Source organism: Neltuma alba, unplaced genomic scaffold (genome assembly GCF_004799145.2).
Source record: "Neltuma alba isolate B1F8T4 unplaced genomic scaffold, ASM479914v2 tig00011656_pilon, whole genome shotgun sequence".
Lineage (NCBI taxonomy): Eukaryota > Viridiplantae > Streptophyta > Magnoliopsida > Fabales > Fabaceae > Neltuma > Neltuma alba.
In genome coordinates, this window is record NW_021636302.1 from 306236 (window position 1) to 321608 (window position 15373).

The 15373-nt window shown below is 33.8% G+C and overlaps 2 protein-coding genes across 2 annotated transcripts; both read right to left on the reverse strand.

The window, feature by feature from the left end:
- Positions 1 to 1169: 1169 nt before the first annotated feature.
- Positions 1170 to 3449, reverse strand: LOC114716419 (protein ACCELERATED CELL DEATH 6-like). The gene is made up of 3 exons (XM_028901426.1): positions 3305 to 3449; positions 1927 to 2459; positions 1170 to 1799 (listed from the first exon to the last, which is right to left on the reverse strand). Exons 1-3 carry the CDS (start codon positions 3447 to 3449, stop codon positions 1170 to 1172), a joined length of 1308 nt encoding a protein of 435 aa, XP_028757259.1.
- Positions 1323 to 5201, reverse strand: LOC114716428 (uncharacterized). The gene is made up of 6 exons (XM_028901433.1): positions 5099 to 5201; positions 4578 to 4685; positions 4410 to 4481; positions 3305 to 4290; positions 2144 to 2459; positions 1323 to 1799 (listed from the first exon to the last, which is right to left on the reverse strand). The coding sequence occupies exons 1-4, from the start codon at positions 5124 to 5126 to the stop codon at positions 3575 to 3577; spliced, it is 924 nt and encodes a 307-aa protein (XP_028757266.1). The 5' UTR covers positions 5127 to 5201; the 3' UTR covers positions 1323 to 1799; positions 2144 to 2459; positions 3305 to 3574.
- Between the last annotated feature and the right edge of the window lie 10172 nt (positions 5202 to 15373).

Here is a 15373-nt window from a genome sequence, read left to right on the forward strand (position 1 = left end):
GTTACATAGAAAGGAGTTAATCCATTTTATTATTGATGGGATGAAATAATTAGACCTAGCATTATATCTAGGAAAAATGAGTAGACGTTACATTTTATTTTGAAAAAGGAAAAAAAACAATGAAACGATCATAATAATTTATAAATGAAGCCTAATTTGGAATAAACTCAGATTGATGGAGCAACTTGCACGAGCGCATGGATCAGTCAAACTATTAAAAGTCTCAGCAGCTGGGAATAGATATAATTAACAGGCCCATTCGAATTCCTGAGTTTCTTTGAAAACATTTTTTCAAATATGTGAACAGACATGAGCACAAATTGTTGTTGAATCTATTCTAAGCCCAAATCAACTAAGATGAATTTTTCAACATGCTGATTTTGTTTTTAAATGATAGCGGCATGTGAATCTGACATGAATGGCTTGATGATCCTCTTCTGAAGGGATTTTTTTTACAATATAATAATCTAATTAAGTCAAATTTGAGTTTGTCGAGTTTAACAGCAATATTTTCCAAATAGTATCAACTTTAAAATTCTAGACAAATTTTCTTGTATATATGAATTTTTTTTATTTACACTCCATTTTATATTCCACACACCCAAGTTTTTTTATTCTTTTATTTGGATTTATATACCAAGATTTAAAATTTAGGACAAGGATGAATTACAAAAAATTCGAAAGCCCAAAGTCCCCTACAAATTAACGTGGAAACAAAATATGGAAAATATACTTAATATTTATATATTTTTTAAGGTCAATCTAGGATTTTTCCCATGTCTCTGATAGATTGACAAATTAAGCTCATTGATTACATGTCTACAAAAATGTTGTTATCGATTAATATTATCATTCATTCTAAATATAAGTCATTTTTCAGAAATACTATAGGGTCCAAAATACAAGTCCCCTAACTGCTCATTTTTCACAAATATGTCAAATTAAAATTCTTGGAATGCAATGGATAAATTTAAGCACAATAACATGTTTTCTTAAAGAAAAATATTATACAAATTTGAGAATATCCAGAAGTAGCATAAACGACACGTGTAGCTAAGAATAATACATTCCGTAGTTTGTCGACAAACAGATGAAAAGGAAAAAAAATAGAAACTTGTGATATGATTCTTCATCGCACTCATAACAACATACATATATATATAGTTAAGTTAAACCACTCGAACGATAGCTTTAGATCCCATCTTGTTGGCATCCATTTTCCCTTGAGCTATATTGGCAAAGAAAAGAAAGGGATAATAGGAAATATATCGAAAGAACGGCAAGGTTGAAGAGGAAGGTAACAAAAGGAGCAAGTACAAGAATACAACCACGAGGATCAAAACCACACCAATCAGCAAAAACATAGCGGCAAGCCAGCTAAGTTTGCTAACTACAAGGTACATGCCAGCCAAAAATGCTACAGATAGTGCTGTCAGGGATAGACCTAGAAGAGGCAATGCACAAGTAAGAGCAAAAACTGCCAGATGGAGATCCCCTAGTCGAGCCCACATGAGAATGATGGTGGAACTTATAGCACCAAACACAGAAATTGTGAGGGAGAGAATGAATAAATGGAACACACGGTGTTTTAGCAAGAAGGGAATGCCTTGATCCACATCACCTGGGATGGTAAACCCAGCAGCAAATGATGTTGTTATTATAAGGGTTGAAACCACTATCAAAGTGTCAATTCTATCTTTATATTGTTCAGTGGTAGGAGTAGGGGACTTAAGGTGTGGATGAAATCTCACAGAACTTCGAGGTGCTCCAGCAGATATCAATGCATTCCATGTAAGTCGCTGCAAATACATAATTTGACTGGGGTTAACAAAGGGGGGAAAATGATTGAGACTTCAAGAATTAACATAATTTTGACAAAGGAAAAATATTGAAGTCTAATCAGCCAAATTATGCATGGATACTTGCCTCTGAAAGGCAAACACTCATGCCTTGATATACTTCTACGATGTCTAGAGCCGTTAGGTTGTCACGGTTAAGTAAAGAAAGATCCACTCTATTGTCCCATGTCATGGCATACACAATTTTGGGATGCCAGGATTTGGTAGCTAAATGCAAGGGAGTATTCCCGTCTACGTCTTTTTGATTTATCATTGTCTCAAGCTCACGTTGTTTGAGTAAGTACCTGACTACTTCATAATTTCCATATTTGCATGCAAGATGGAGCAAATTTTGGCCAAGTTCAGTTAGCATCTCTGTGGGATCTGGGCACTCTTCTAGTAACCTTTGAACTATTTCGACATGACCATGAACACATGCTAAATGAATCGGTAAGTAGCCCTTGTTGTCCCTTTCCATGGCGCAAGAAGGACATTTCTCCACTAAGTAGGAAACACCTTGAAGGTAACCCAAATGCGCTGCAGAATGAAGTGGAAACCATCCTTGTTCATTTCTCAAGTGTATCCAATCTGGTTTCTTCCTCAATATGACTCCTAGCATATCTATTATAAACAAGTATATTAATCATAATTTTGTATATGCTCAAATTAAGAAAATTCATTGTGTAAATGAATATGTGAGAGAAAGACAGAGACAGAATATTGTGTTTATATACAAGTCTCCTCTCCTTTCCTTGATTAAGTAGGAATGTCTCCTTTTGTCTTGATGATTATAAATGTTTTGAGAGTGTTAATATGATTAAGTGTCATCAGATTATGATTGATTTATGATTTTCAATTAATTGTAATCTCCTATATTTTGTTTAGGTTGACCTATCACATTTATTATAATTATTATAGATTATAGTATTTATTAGGATGGCTCATTACTATTTTTTAGGTAAAAGTCTACTTTTAACTTTTTAATTTTATACAAGATTTCAGTTTGATTTCTTAATTTTAAAAAGGTATATTTTTAATTATTTAACCTTAAAACTATCAACAAAGATATGACATTCATCAGATACTACATGTTGAAAAAATATTTTCAAATGTTAATATATTAAGTTTAATTTTTAAAACAACCATGATTATTACAAAAACTTATAATTTAAGATTTACAAGTTTAGGGTTTAAAGACCAAAAACAGGTTTTTTAAAGTTAAGGGACCAAATTGAAACCTTGTATAAAATTAAAAGAACATATGTAAACTTTTATCCTATTGTTTATAAGCCTTCATATGCTGATTGAATAGACATAGCACAATTTTCTCTTAATTTTGCCTCTTGTTATCTTTACTCTAGTGCTTTTCTCCCATAGTATCATTGATCTCACAAGGAGAATGAGAGTTTACTAGTAAATAAATCGTATACTCAAAAGTTTAAGCAATGAGTCAATTTAAGAGCTACCTAAATTCTTCTTGATGAGTGTGGGAAGAAGGGGTGATCTTCCTTGCAGCTCCGACTCATCTTCAATGCAGAACTCCATCAATTGATCAACAACTTGGTTACAGTTAACCTCAATGGTCAAGTACAATAATGATTTCCCGTCCATGTTGACTGCAAATGGTGCTAAATGATGAATAATTCTCTTAAAGCCGGCCTCAAAGTCTGAACCGCCATCTGCATTGAAAGAAGCCTCAAAAGCTCTGAAAATCACATCGCCATTATGGCTATTGGTCATAAAGGCCTCATGGAGGAAGGGTTCCCTTGCTTATTTCGAAACAAAGTTAGTGATGCCATGAGCATCATTTCCAAAATGGATTGATCACCATGACCATTTGTTTCACGTCTTGCAAAAAGCAAAAACTCGTTCAAGATTAACTTAATGGTAGAGCCATGTCCCGTTCTTGCAGCAACATGAAGTGCAGTATCACAGTTGTTGTTAATAGCAGTGAAAAGTTGGGGAGCATGTTGAGCTACCTTTTCTACCATTGCATCATTCCCGTGACCAGCTGCCAAGTGCAAGACTGTATTGCCAAGTGGGGTACGTTGCTTAAAAATGGCATTATCAGATACAGTGAAAGATATGTTGGGACCAGAGCCGGCATTGGCGTTCATTGAATCGTATGCATCCTTTAGCAAATTGAAAACCTTGTCGGGTCTATGTTCTTGCTTCATTAACTTATGTTTCAAACGGGATACTTGTTCAAATCCTGATCTATATTGCCTTATTCTCATGTCAACAGAGCCAAAAGGTGGCATTGGATAATAGTACTTTTCCTCTCGCTTTGCCTTGTCCTTGTCCTTGTCTTTCTCTTTTTTTTTATCTTCAATTTTTTGGAATTTTCTGTCCTTGTCTTCGTCTTCAGGGCACTGATGGAATACATTTACTGTAGATGGTTCACTCGGTAGTGAGAAGACATTCTTCAAGCGCATGTCTGCTCGAGACAGTGCTGTTTAAATGCCCATCATAATGGGGGCAAAAGTTTAGATTCCTTTTTGTATATAAAATGGCAAAACACAATAATGGGATACTCATGTCAGAGCACAACAATGAAGAAATCTGGCATACCTCGGATAAATTTAGATGATCCGCTTGGGGGTGAGAAGAAGACACTCCATACAATAAAATCTCCCACGTTTGCTTGAATTTCAATGTCTAAGAAATGGAAAACATTAATGACTTGTTATAGCAAGCTTGCTGCGTTTTTGATTCTGGTAGACCAAGGAAATGTGTTACCTGGACCACTATCTTCTCCATTGATTTTTATATAACGTCTCATTTCGAGCACGGGCTCTGATCTATCCTCTTCCAGTTCGGGTAGAAGCCAAATTATTCCGTCTTCTCCTTAAACCGAAGAAAGGATTAAATTATGAACGTCATAGAAATATTTACCTTTAATCCAAAGTGATGGTTTACGAAGCATCATCAATAATACAGGGGGACTTTGAGTGATTGAGTGTCTTTTCTTGAGCAATTAGTGAAGGATAATGGACAGAGATTTGGATTCTTTAAAGTCTTCTAATGGCCAAAAAGTCTCTAAATACAGAAGGAACAAAATAAAAATGGGGGGTTGAAATTGAAATTTCTGTTGAATTTCAGATATCATAATGCGAGAATGACATTCCCAAGTTGTGCATCAATCTCTCACCTGCTACTTGAGTAAGCGAAACCCTAAGAAAACCATGTCAAATGAAACAAACAAAACATTCTCAATTGAAGCAAAAATTTTCAAGAATAGAATCTCACAGAACACTCACTGTTATTATTTGGCCTCTGCGATTCCATTTGCCGAACGAGGGATGAATGCTCAAGTGTGCCTTTTGCCTCAGCTTCAAAGTTGAACTTCAGAGCAACTTTCTTTTGGTGGTAGTTGAAGGGACCAAGGAGAAAGACCGGTTTGTGGAGGATTACTTTTTATGATCATATTTGTTTATAGTCAAGTTGCTATAATAGTTGAAAGGGGATAGCAGGTGAAGGGACGAAGGAGAAAAAAAATTTGTTTATAGTCAAGTTTCAAGGCTATAATTGTTGAAAGGGACCAGCAGGTGAAAGGTCCAAGGAGAAAGGGCGGTGTGTGGAGGATTATTTTGTATGATCATATTTGTTTATAGTCAAGTTGCTAAGGGACGAAGGAGAAAGAATATTTGTTTATAGTCAAGTTTTAGGGAATTAGGGCTATAATTGTTGAAAGGGACTAGCAGGTGAAGGGTCCAAGGAGAAAGAGTGGTGTATGAAGGATTATTTTGTATGATCATATTTGTTTATAGTCAAGTTGCTATAATAGTTGAAAGGGGATAGCAGGTGAAGGGACGAAGAAGAAAGAAAATTTGTTTATAGTCAAGTTTCAAAGCTATACTAGTGTCTGGATTTTTTCCTTTTTGTTTTTTTTCCAAACAATAATTTCTGGATTTATAAGCTTATAATACTCCTCTAATCTTTAATATAAAACCTAATTAACTAATTTAAGTAAAATAAAGATGTTTGTTAAATTAGATAAGATGATATGTTTTTTTCCCCTAAAATATTATAATTATCTTTCTTAATTCCTTATTTTTCTCTTATACTTGATTATTGTTGAGAGAATATCGATATGATTAATTTGAAAAAAATTAATAAATATGTAAAATAGTTTTTATGTATACAACTAATATTAACTCATAAATTAGATTCTATATTAAATGTCCAGAAGCATAATATATATGTTAGATATTTTTGTTTTTGTTTTGCCTTCGGTGTAATTTACTTTTGTTATAATTAAGAACTAACTTCATATCCGCACCGCGCCTTACAAGCACTTGTTTTATGCATTTATTCTCTTTCCGTACAAATGTCCCCAAGGGTGTTTTCCCCGCATGGGAAAATCAGTGTAGGCTCCTTTGTATCCTCAAAGACTTGTTTGGATAACATAGAAAACCATGGTTTTGGGTCAAAACCATGGTTTGGAGCTCAAAACCATGGTTTCAGAAAAAGTGAATCTATTATACTTTTGGCTCAAATGGGAGAGTATGATTGTGCTTATAGAGTAAATCTTAACGATAATATAATTTTAACATTCCTCAATTATTTTTTATAAACATATTTAATCTTATATTTTATAAATAAATATACATATTAATTATATTATTTTATATATTATTAATTATGTTGGTAAAAAATATTATTAACAATTTTATTTGAAATATTATTATAGAGGGAATAGTTTTTTCACATGGAGAAAAACTTGCAAACAGATGACGATATATGTGAGTGTATTCCTCTTAACCGTATCATAAGGGGGGAAAAACAACATTCTCTCCTCTCTTTTTCTGCATTTGCTGTATATCAAAAATCTGACTCCGTCTGCGTGACCAGATTACGTGTGGGTACCATGAGTATTCGTCCAAATTTCAAGTATGCCCAAAAACCCACATTAGTATCAGAGCTTGAGTTTTTTTTCTTGTGGCTTGTATTTGTTTCTTAATGCTTGTCCATATCTCTTGGTTTCTGAGTTCTAATTTGACTATGATGCGATTTACTCTCTGTAAATATTAAGCAAATCCTCTCTTTACTTTTTCTTATTGTAATTTCTTTTTGCATATGTTATTTCCTGTGGGTGAGTTATGGTTTTCCCTCAACTATGGTTGCTTCTGTTCATTTTTTTGTTAACACATGTATTGTTAACTACAATAGAAGTGCAAAAAAACAGTTTTTGAATGATGGGAAAACCCTTAAAACGGAAATTAAACTTGGAAACATAAGACTCATTCTTCTGCTTTAGAACATTTAAAGCTTATGTTTTTCAAAATTTGTTCTCTTCAAAATCAAGTTTTTAAGTTCTTCAAAACCTATCCCATTGTGTAGAGGACACAAAAATGAAGAAAACAATATATAGAACACAAAAAATGGACGTTGGACGGTGAAATTACGATGGAGAGAAGGTGTCAGGTTGGACAGACTCGACCCTATTTGCCAACTGGGTCTGAACAACCCGGTTAGAGTTTGAAGACAACCTCTAGGCAAAATAACATCGTTTCGCTTGGAAGGGTCTCCCTTTCCTACTTAGCAAAACGTAGGATTTTGCTAAGTGGTTTAAAAACAAAGGCCCGTAATTTGTTAGGCCCAAATATAAATTGTTTTTTGTGTTAGGCCCAAGTCATTTTTTAAACAAAAAAACAGAGGCCCAAGAACAAAAAAAATATAAATATTCATAAATAAATAAATTTAAAAGAAAAAAAAAGGCCAGAACTATTACATGGCACGTGACGCCACATGGTAGGTCTATTCACCACATGGATACCAACACTCGAAAGGTGATGGCGCGGGGAGGCCAACGGTCCAGTGTTTGTTGCCATAAAAAACCTGCATAGTTACGCGCTGGTGGTGAGAGTGGTTTTCGCCAGATTTTTTTAATTTTTTAGGATTTATTCTTCTCGAGATGCGTGGAGGCGTGTGAAACCTCCGTTTAAAGTGCGGTTTGTCTCTAAAAATCCCTAAATTCATGATCTTGACTATGATATATGATGTGTCTATTTCAAAAGGCAATCTGGGATTCATTTTTGAGTTTTTCAGTGTCTTTATAATGATTTTATATTCCTTAAAATATTAAATATTAATTCAAAAAAAATTTTAAGATAAAAACGAAGCAAGAGGCTTCATCTGACACTAAAACTCATTCTTATGGTTTGTTTAGTATAGAATATATGGATGATAAGCCTCCGTAATACAAACCATTAAGTGATGAATCCGAGGAGGAGCTAGAGATAGAATAAGAGGAGGACCCTAAGATGGATCTCAAGGAGGATCTAGAGATGGACCTTAAGGAAGATCTAGAAATGGATATTGACCCTGAGGAAGACCTGGAGATCGACATTGAAGAAGACCCAGAAATGGACCCTGAGAAAGACCTAGAGATGGATATTAAGGAGGATCTTGAGATGGATCCAGAGGAGGATGAGGAAGAAGATCTTCTTCAGCATGGTCCCATGGAACACATGCAAGAACTTCAAGAAATTTATACATATTTCAGATCAAAGTTAGCAACTTCCTATCCTTATAGACTTCTTGAAGAAGACGAAAAAGTAAATCAACTTCTCACTCCTATTTTGGGAAGTAGGAGAGCGAAGTTCGACATAAAAGGAGTTAAAATTGTTGGGGACATAAATAGAATTCTTAAAAGATATGTTATAAGCATTAACTTCTATGCTAATGTCATGATGATGTTTCGTCAAGAAGTTAGAGTTAAAAAGAAATGGGAACTGAAGGACACTTGGGTTTGCACTGTAAATGTAGTGGTTAAGAATCACATCAAATTACCCAAACTTAGAAAGGCTCTTGTCGATTTTTACAAAGACGTTTGATTTTTTATTTTTTGGCTTCTGTGTGAAGAGTCATAATTCTTTATAATGCTTTCAATGTTATGACTTGACTTATATGTAATTTTTGTTTGATGTTTTAGCAATTATTGACATATCTTTCTTGAGTGGGAGTTTTTTAAGAGATAAATCTCCTCAAAGTTATTTTTTTACCGAAAAGTACTTAAATTTTAAATTCTTAACAGAATCTAATGATGATGCTAGACTTTGTGTGATGGGAGGTACAAATGTTCTCTCCTGATCATGGACCTATCATTGTCATTATTTTCTTGTCAAGGATAATATAAGTACAAGCCATTGTATATTGTGCTAATGCTATATACTCCTCCGGTCCTTAATATAAGACCCATTTAACTAATTTGATTAAATTAAGGAAGTTAGGTAAGTTAGTTAATTATAAGAAAAGTGACACATTTTTCCTAAAACACCATAATCATCTTTCTTAATACCCCTCTCCCTCTTCTACTTGATTATGGTTGAGAGAGTATCCATAGGGGTAATTTAGAGAAAATTGATAAATATGAGAAATGGGTGTTATATTTAGGACCAAAACCAACTCAAGAATTAGGTCCTATATTAAGGACCGGAGGAGTATATAATCATTTATATGTCCTTAAATTTGTTGGTTCTTGTGTAGGGAATAATATTTTAATGTGGAATAGCTTTGTTATAGAACTAAAAATGGCAACCAAAAACATCATAGCTGAACTGAATAAGGGTGAAAAACTTGATAGAGACAATTGGGATATCTGGCATTAAAAGGTGCCATACATTTTAGAGGAACAAGAGGCTTTAGAGCCCTTGACTGAGATGAAGGAACCTGAAACTGGGAATATAGCATTGCTAGAATCACTCTATTGAGCATCATTGCTGATGACCTCATGTGTGAGTTTAAAGAGCTTGATACTAGTTAAGCCATGTGGACGAAACCTAAAGGACAAGTTCGATGGGATGTTCACAATTAAGTTTAGAAGGTTAATGATTAAGTTAGATACCTATAAGCTTAAGGCAAACACTCTCGTAAAGCAGTACCTAAGGGAGATGTCTAACATGATACAAGAACTCAAAGGGGATGGGCATACCTTGACCGATGAACAGCAAGTTCAAGCCGTGATAAGGTCGCTTCCTTCTAGCCGGAAACACATGAAGGTTAACCTTACCCATAATGATGTGGCTAAACATATTGAACTAGAAGATGAGCTCTTGGAGGCATGCAAATCCTCTAGCCAGGTCTAGTATACTAAGGATGTAGGACCTTCTAACTCAAAGCTCGATTTTAAGAAGGGCAAGAAGTTCCACAAGAAGGGAAAGAAAGGTGACTCCAAATTCAGAAAAAAAAAAAAGGAGCAATTCAAGAAAAAAGACAACAAAGGAGGTAAGAAGAAGAAACTTGACCTAAAGAAGGTCAAATGTTATGCATGCCAGAAGATGAGCCACTTCACACGGGATTACACCAAGCAAAATGAACCGGAAAATGTATTAGTGAATAATGTCAATTCACGTGTTTCCTATATTTTAAGCACCGCTTTTCTAACAGAATTTGTTTATTCTTCTTAGATTTTGGATTTAGGCTCAACAGACCAGGTAATAAGGAATTGTGGATTCTTTGTGAAATACCATCGATTGGCACATCTAAGCATGTGGCTCTATATGGGAAACAATGCAAGGATCAAAGTGAAAGGCATTGGCACTTCCAAATGATTTGTGCATCTAATCATTTCTTTCATATGCATCCTTGTACATCTTTCACTCTCACCATTTTACGTTACAAGCCATGCAAGTCCTTTTGATTCTTGATGTATTTGTGTTTAAATGGTTCAAGTAGAGTTTTTACAAGCATATGGTGGGGCATTTAAACAAGTGACTTGAGTGAAAGAACCCTGAACACTAGGTGAGTTGAGCGAAAAACTAATCCATTGTGTGGTTTTTTTAATTCTCATTCTTCCTTGCTAAATTGTATACCAATCTTGAATCTCTTTGCATTGGAATGTTTTATGGATTGATTGCTAATGGTTGGGCTAAACTTGATTAGAATATAGTTGATAACTCTTAAGATTTGGCTAATTCTTTTCACCCCACTTTATTCTTTACTTCATTGATTTGGATTTATCTTTGCCTAGGAGTACAAAGGTTAAGTGTGGGGGAATTTGATGAGTCCTTATTTTATTATGATTTTTCATATCTTATTTGAGGATTTTACCACATTTATTGGGCTTAATTGTATTTATTATGATTAATTTGAATTAAATACAATTTGATGAAAATATCATATTTTTATGATTTGTTTTAACTGATTGATTTTTAGAATATTTGGTATTATATTATCTTGGATTTCATTGTACGAAAATTAAATGAAAAGCTGAAAGTGAAAAAGACAATTACGGGCCTAAAGAATTGCAAAGAAGGACAAGCATATTTCAAAAAAAATAATACTCCTCCGGTCCTTATTATAAGACCCAATTTGACTTTTTATTTGGTTCTAATTATAAGACCCAATCCATTTTCTCTCTTATATTTATGCATTTTTTTCCAAGATAATCCTTCTAATAATGATAGTTTTAGCCAATATACTTAATTAGCAAGAATATTTTAGGAATAACAACACTTATTTATTATAAATAACCAACTTAACTTACTTCCTTAATCTCCTCAAATAAGTCAATTGGGTCCTTATAATTAGGACCAGAGGAGTAAATAAATAAGGAGGACTAGGGTTGAAAACACTGTTTTGCTGAGGGTATGATGAGATTCACTATCTCCACTCAACTTTACCAATTCGAAAACCAAGAGATGGACAGGGAGAGGCAGAATGCGTCCTCCATTCTCCACTATCACGGTATCACCATCTTCCATCTCCCACCCTCAACCATCGAACCCACACGGCCACGCACCTCCATGATAGCATTCCTCCCTCAATCCATCAACGCAGCGACTTCCTCACCCATAATCGTCGGCAACCTTCCTTCCCCAGTCTTCCATAATCATTACCTTCTCCCACCTTCACCGTGAGCACTGCCATCGACTTAGTCTCCATCATCAGTGATCATCTCCAGGCCGCGATGCCTCCGTCTTCCATTCTTCTTGCGTGAGCCTCTCAGTCCGCCTCTTCCCTCTGCTGCAATGAAGGCAAAATCAAAGGAGCTTGGTGGAGTAATCTTTTACGCCGTGAGCAGCTGGGCGTGAAATCCTCTTGGAGCAGTGAGCTATGCCAGAGCTTGGAGCATCAATTAGGGAGTTTTACTTGTATTCTTATCTCCAATTTCAGTTTTGCATTTTAGTCAGTCTTGGTTAGAAGATTATATTGTGACTTTGAAATTGATACATTACCGTTGTAGTGTAGTTTTTAGGTTTGAATGTTGAGAATGATAATTATGTACCTGGTTTAGAATTGCTTAGTGCTTGACTTGGTTGTTTGACATTGAATTTAATTAATTTAATGTTAATTTTTTGTGTTGAGTTGCTGTTCACTCTTGCGATGTTCAGATTGTCGAGTTTTGATTATGCACAGTTATTAATCTCTTCCAATGGAGCTTAATGAAGGTTGTTGATTCTGTTTTGAACTCTTCTTAACTCTTTTAGTTAAAAGGGCTTTTGTTACAGGTTAATTAATCTAGGTTTAAGTAGTTGCTTAAGCTAATTGATTGATTGGAAATTAAGACTCTATAAATCTTTTGAAGCAAAGAAGGCACGGTTTAAAGCTCTCAAAAGGAATTCATTTCAATTATTATCTCCTTCATCAAGTATCTTTCATTTTTCAATTTTAATTTACCTTTCCACTCTTTTTATAAAAGAAAATCCAAAAAGAAGTATTTAGAATTGTTTGTCAATTTATTTGCAAAGTAGTTTTTCCATTAAAAAAAATCAACCAAAAACCCCTTTTTTTAATAGCAATTTTTATTTTAGTTAACTTAGGACCTAGTTAATTTTTTGCTCCAATAAGAGAATGATTTTGGTTTACATCACTTATTGCATTCTAAATTTAATTTAATTTGACGTCTAAGACGACGTAAAGATAAGTATAAAAGAAGGAAGATAGGATCATTCACAAAACCTAATCCATCAAGTGTGAGTAGGAGATGTTGGAGTAAAAAAATAAAATAAATCTACCCTTGGTGGCTTGGGTTTGGGTTCAGTTGTGATTTACTGAAAGATCAGAGTGGATATTAATAAAATATCTACTTTATATCTATTTGAAATATTATTATGAAGGGAACAGTTTTTCACTTTTTCTACGTGGAAAAAAAACTTGCAAACGGGTGAGGATATATGTGGGTGTATTCTTCTTAATCGTATCATCAAGAAAAAAACAGGACTCTCTCCTCTCTTTCTTTGCATTTGCTGTAAAAATCTGACTCAGTCGACGTGACCGGATTATGTGTAAGTACTAGGAGTATTTATCTGCATTCTGCATTCCAGGTACGCATGAAAACCTACAAAAATTAAATGGGCAGGTTGAGGAAATAGATGGGTGGGTTATGGGCAGCCTGAGCTCCTCCCCCTCCTTTAACAGTGTAATTATATATTTATTTGTTTTGAGGAAATGTTAACTTAAAAAGTAAGACTGTAATGGTGAAAAAATAAAAATCCATCTAAATAAATTCTATACTAAACTCTCTCATACTTAGGGTGTGTTTGGATGAAACCAAATCGTGGTTCGAAAAAGTGATTCTGGAGAATAGATTCTGGGAAAAATAGATTCTGTGAAGAATAGATTTTGTAAAAAAGTGATTCTGAAAAGTGAGAGTGTTTGGATAGTTGTTATCAGAAGCAATTTTTATATATACAAATTACTAAAAAAAAGACATAAGTTAATATGATAATTACAGAAAAAATAGATTTTATGATATATTTTAATTTGAAGGAATAAAATTGTTAATAATATGTTTTTTACCAACATAATTAATAATACATAAGACAATATAATTAATAAATAATTAATGTGTATATATATTTATAAAATATAAGATTAAATATATTTATAAAAAAAATATGTTTATAAAAAAAATAACAAGATACATATCATATAGGCCCTTACACTCCCCTTTTTTTTTCCAAAAGCAAAAAAATTTTGCTTTTTCCAAAACCATGGTTTTGGAGTCAAAACCATGGTTTTGGTTTTTGGAGGGGGTGTTTGGGTAATTTATTCCCCAAACCATGGTTTGGGGTGTCACCCAAACACACCCTTAGCCTCTTTGAAGTTTCCTGACCTGAAGCCACATGAATCTGATAATGGTGGTAAGCAGCAAATTTAAATGTGTAGTCCAACTATTTTAAAAATATACAGTTAATTAAAAATCATTGTTTGGGGAATGCCACTATTGATGTACAGAATTGAGTTGAACGTGTTGAAGATGAATGAAATTTTTGGGGTTTTGAGCTCATAAGAAGATAGAGAGATAGCAGCACTATATAATAAACAGATAAGCTAAGAAATTAAGATAGGTTTTGCAATGTGCGACAGAGAAAAATTAAAACATAAGCTAAGCCAGTTTGGTTGGTCCATATATTATACAAATTGTTTGACTAAACTTCGGGATGTTTGTATGCATGCTTCTAATTTCTATCATACAAAATACTAACTTCGGCCCTTAATATAAACTCCAGTTAACTAATTTGGAGAGATTAAGAAAATTAAAAAATCATTTTAAAGTATTTATATTTGTTATTTTTTTCAAACTAATTTGCTTAAATTATAAATTAATATATGATTTAATGATACATCTAAGTATTTTATAAAGATTATGTAACACATGCTGTAATTAAATAATTTTTTAACTTCATTAATATTTTTAAATTAGTTAACTGGATCTTATGTAAAAGATCAAAGGATGGTAGTACTTTTTTTAATTGCCTTACCTTATTTGAATTAAAAGAGAACGGTGGATGATGATCCGATAGGAACTTCATTTTAAGGGAAGCATGTGATATATGAGTTACACAGTATTGTCTTGGTCTTGGGCTTTCATTTTTTTTGGAGAAAATTATACACAATTCCCACAAAAGACAATTAATTCTGAAAAAGTCTCTCAAAATCCCCAAATGCTTCCTAAGTCTCTATGGATGTTAGAGCAAAAAATTAAAATTGTGAAATTACTTACTTGCCCTCACTGATAGAAAAGGTTGTGATTGGCTGCTGTGTAGGTTGTAACTGTATGCTGTGCATGTTGTCATTTGGTTGAGTGTGGGTTGTGATTGGCTTCTGTGCATGTTGTGCATGACTCAAATGTAAGTTGTGATTGGCTGCTGTGTAGGTTATGACTGTAGCTGTGCATGTTGTCATTTGGTGAGGGCAAGTAGATAATTTCACAATTTTAATTTTTTGCTCTAAGGTTCCTGGGAACTTAGGAAGCATTTGTGGATTTCTAGGGACTTTTGTAGAATTAATTGTCTTTTATGAGACCCATGTGTAATTTTCCCCCGCCCCCCCGGGTGTCTGACGAAGCGGAATTTCCAGGACCAGTTCCATCCTAGTAAAGACTTCTTTTATGTATTTTTTTGTTTTGTGTGTACAGTTTAGTGGGCATTTTTATCAAAATACTGCAAATAGTTAAAAAAAAACCAAAATACTACATATTTAAAAGAATACTCAAATACTATATTACAAGTTGATGACACTAAAAACGAGTTTCAATTTGTGAAGAACTCATTCGCGCTGAAAACAACTTTTACCTCTGGCATTTT

Bases quoted from the DNA above. Each gene is read 5' to 3' on its own strand.
- LOC114716428 (XM_028901433.1), bottom strand. From the start codon at position 5,126: ATGGAATCGCAGAGGCCAAATAATAACA. The intron at 4,686-5,098 runs GTGAGTGTTCTG...CTTCGGTTTAAG, and splicing joins GCAGAGGCCAAATAATAACA to GAGAAGACGGAATAATTTGG. The intron at 4,482-4,577 runs GTAACACATTTC...TTGAAATTCAAG, and splicing joins TGGAGAAGATAGTGGTCCAG to CAAACGTGGGAGATTTTATT.
- LOC114716419 (XM_028901426.1), bottom strand. From the start codon at position 3,449: ATGGACGGGAAATCATTATTGTACTTGACCATTGAGGTTAACTGTAAC. The intron at 2,460-3,304 runs GTAGCTCTTAAA...TGTTTATAATAG, and splicing joins ACTCATCAAGAAGAATTTAG to ATATGCTAGGAGTCATATTG. The intron at 1,800-1,926 runs GCAAGTATCCAT...ATGTATTTGCAG, and splicing joins TGAGTGTTTGCCTTTCAGAG to CGACTTACATGGAATGCATT.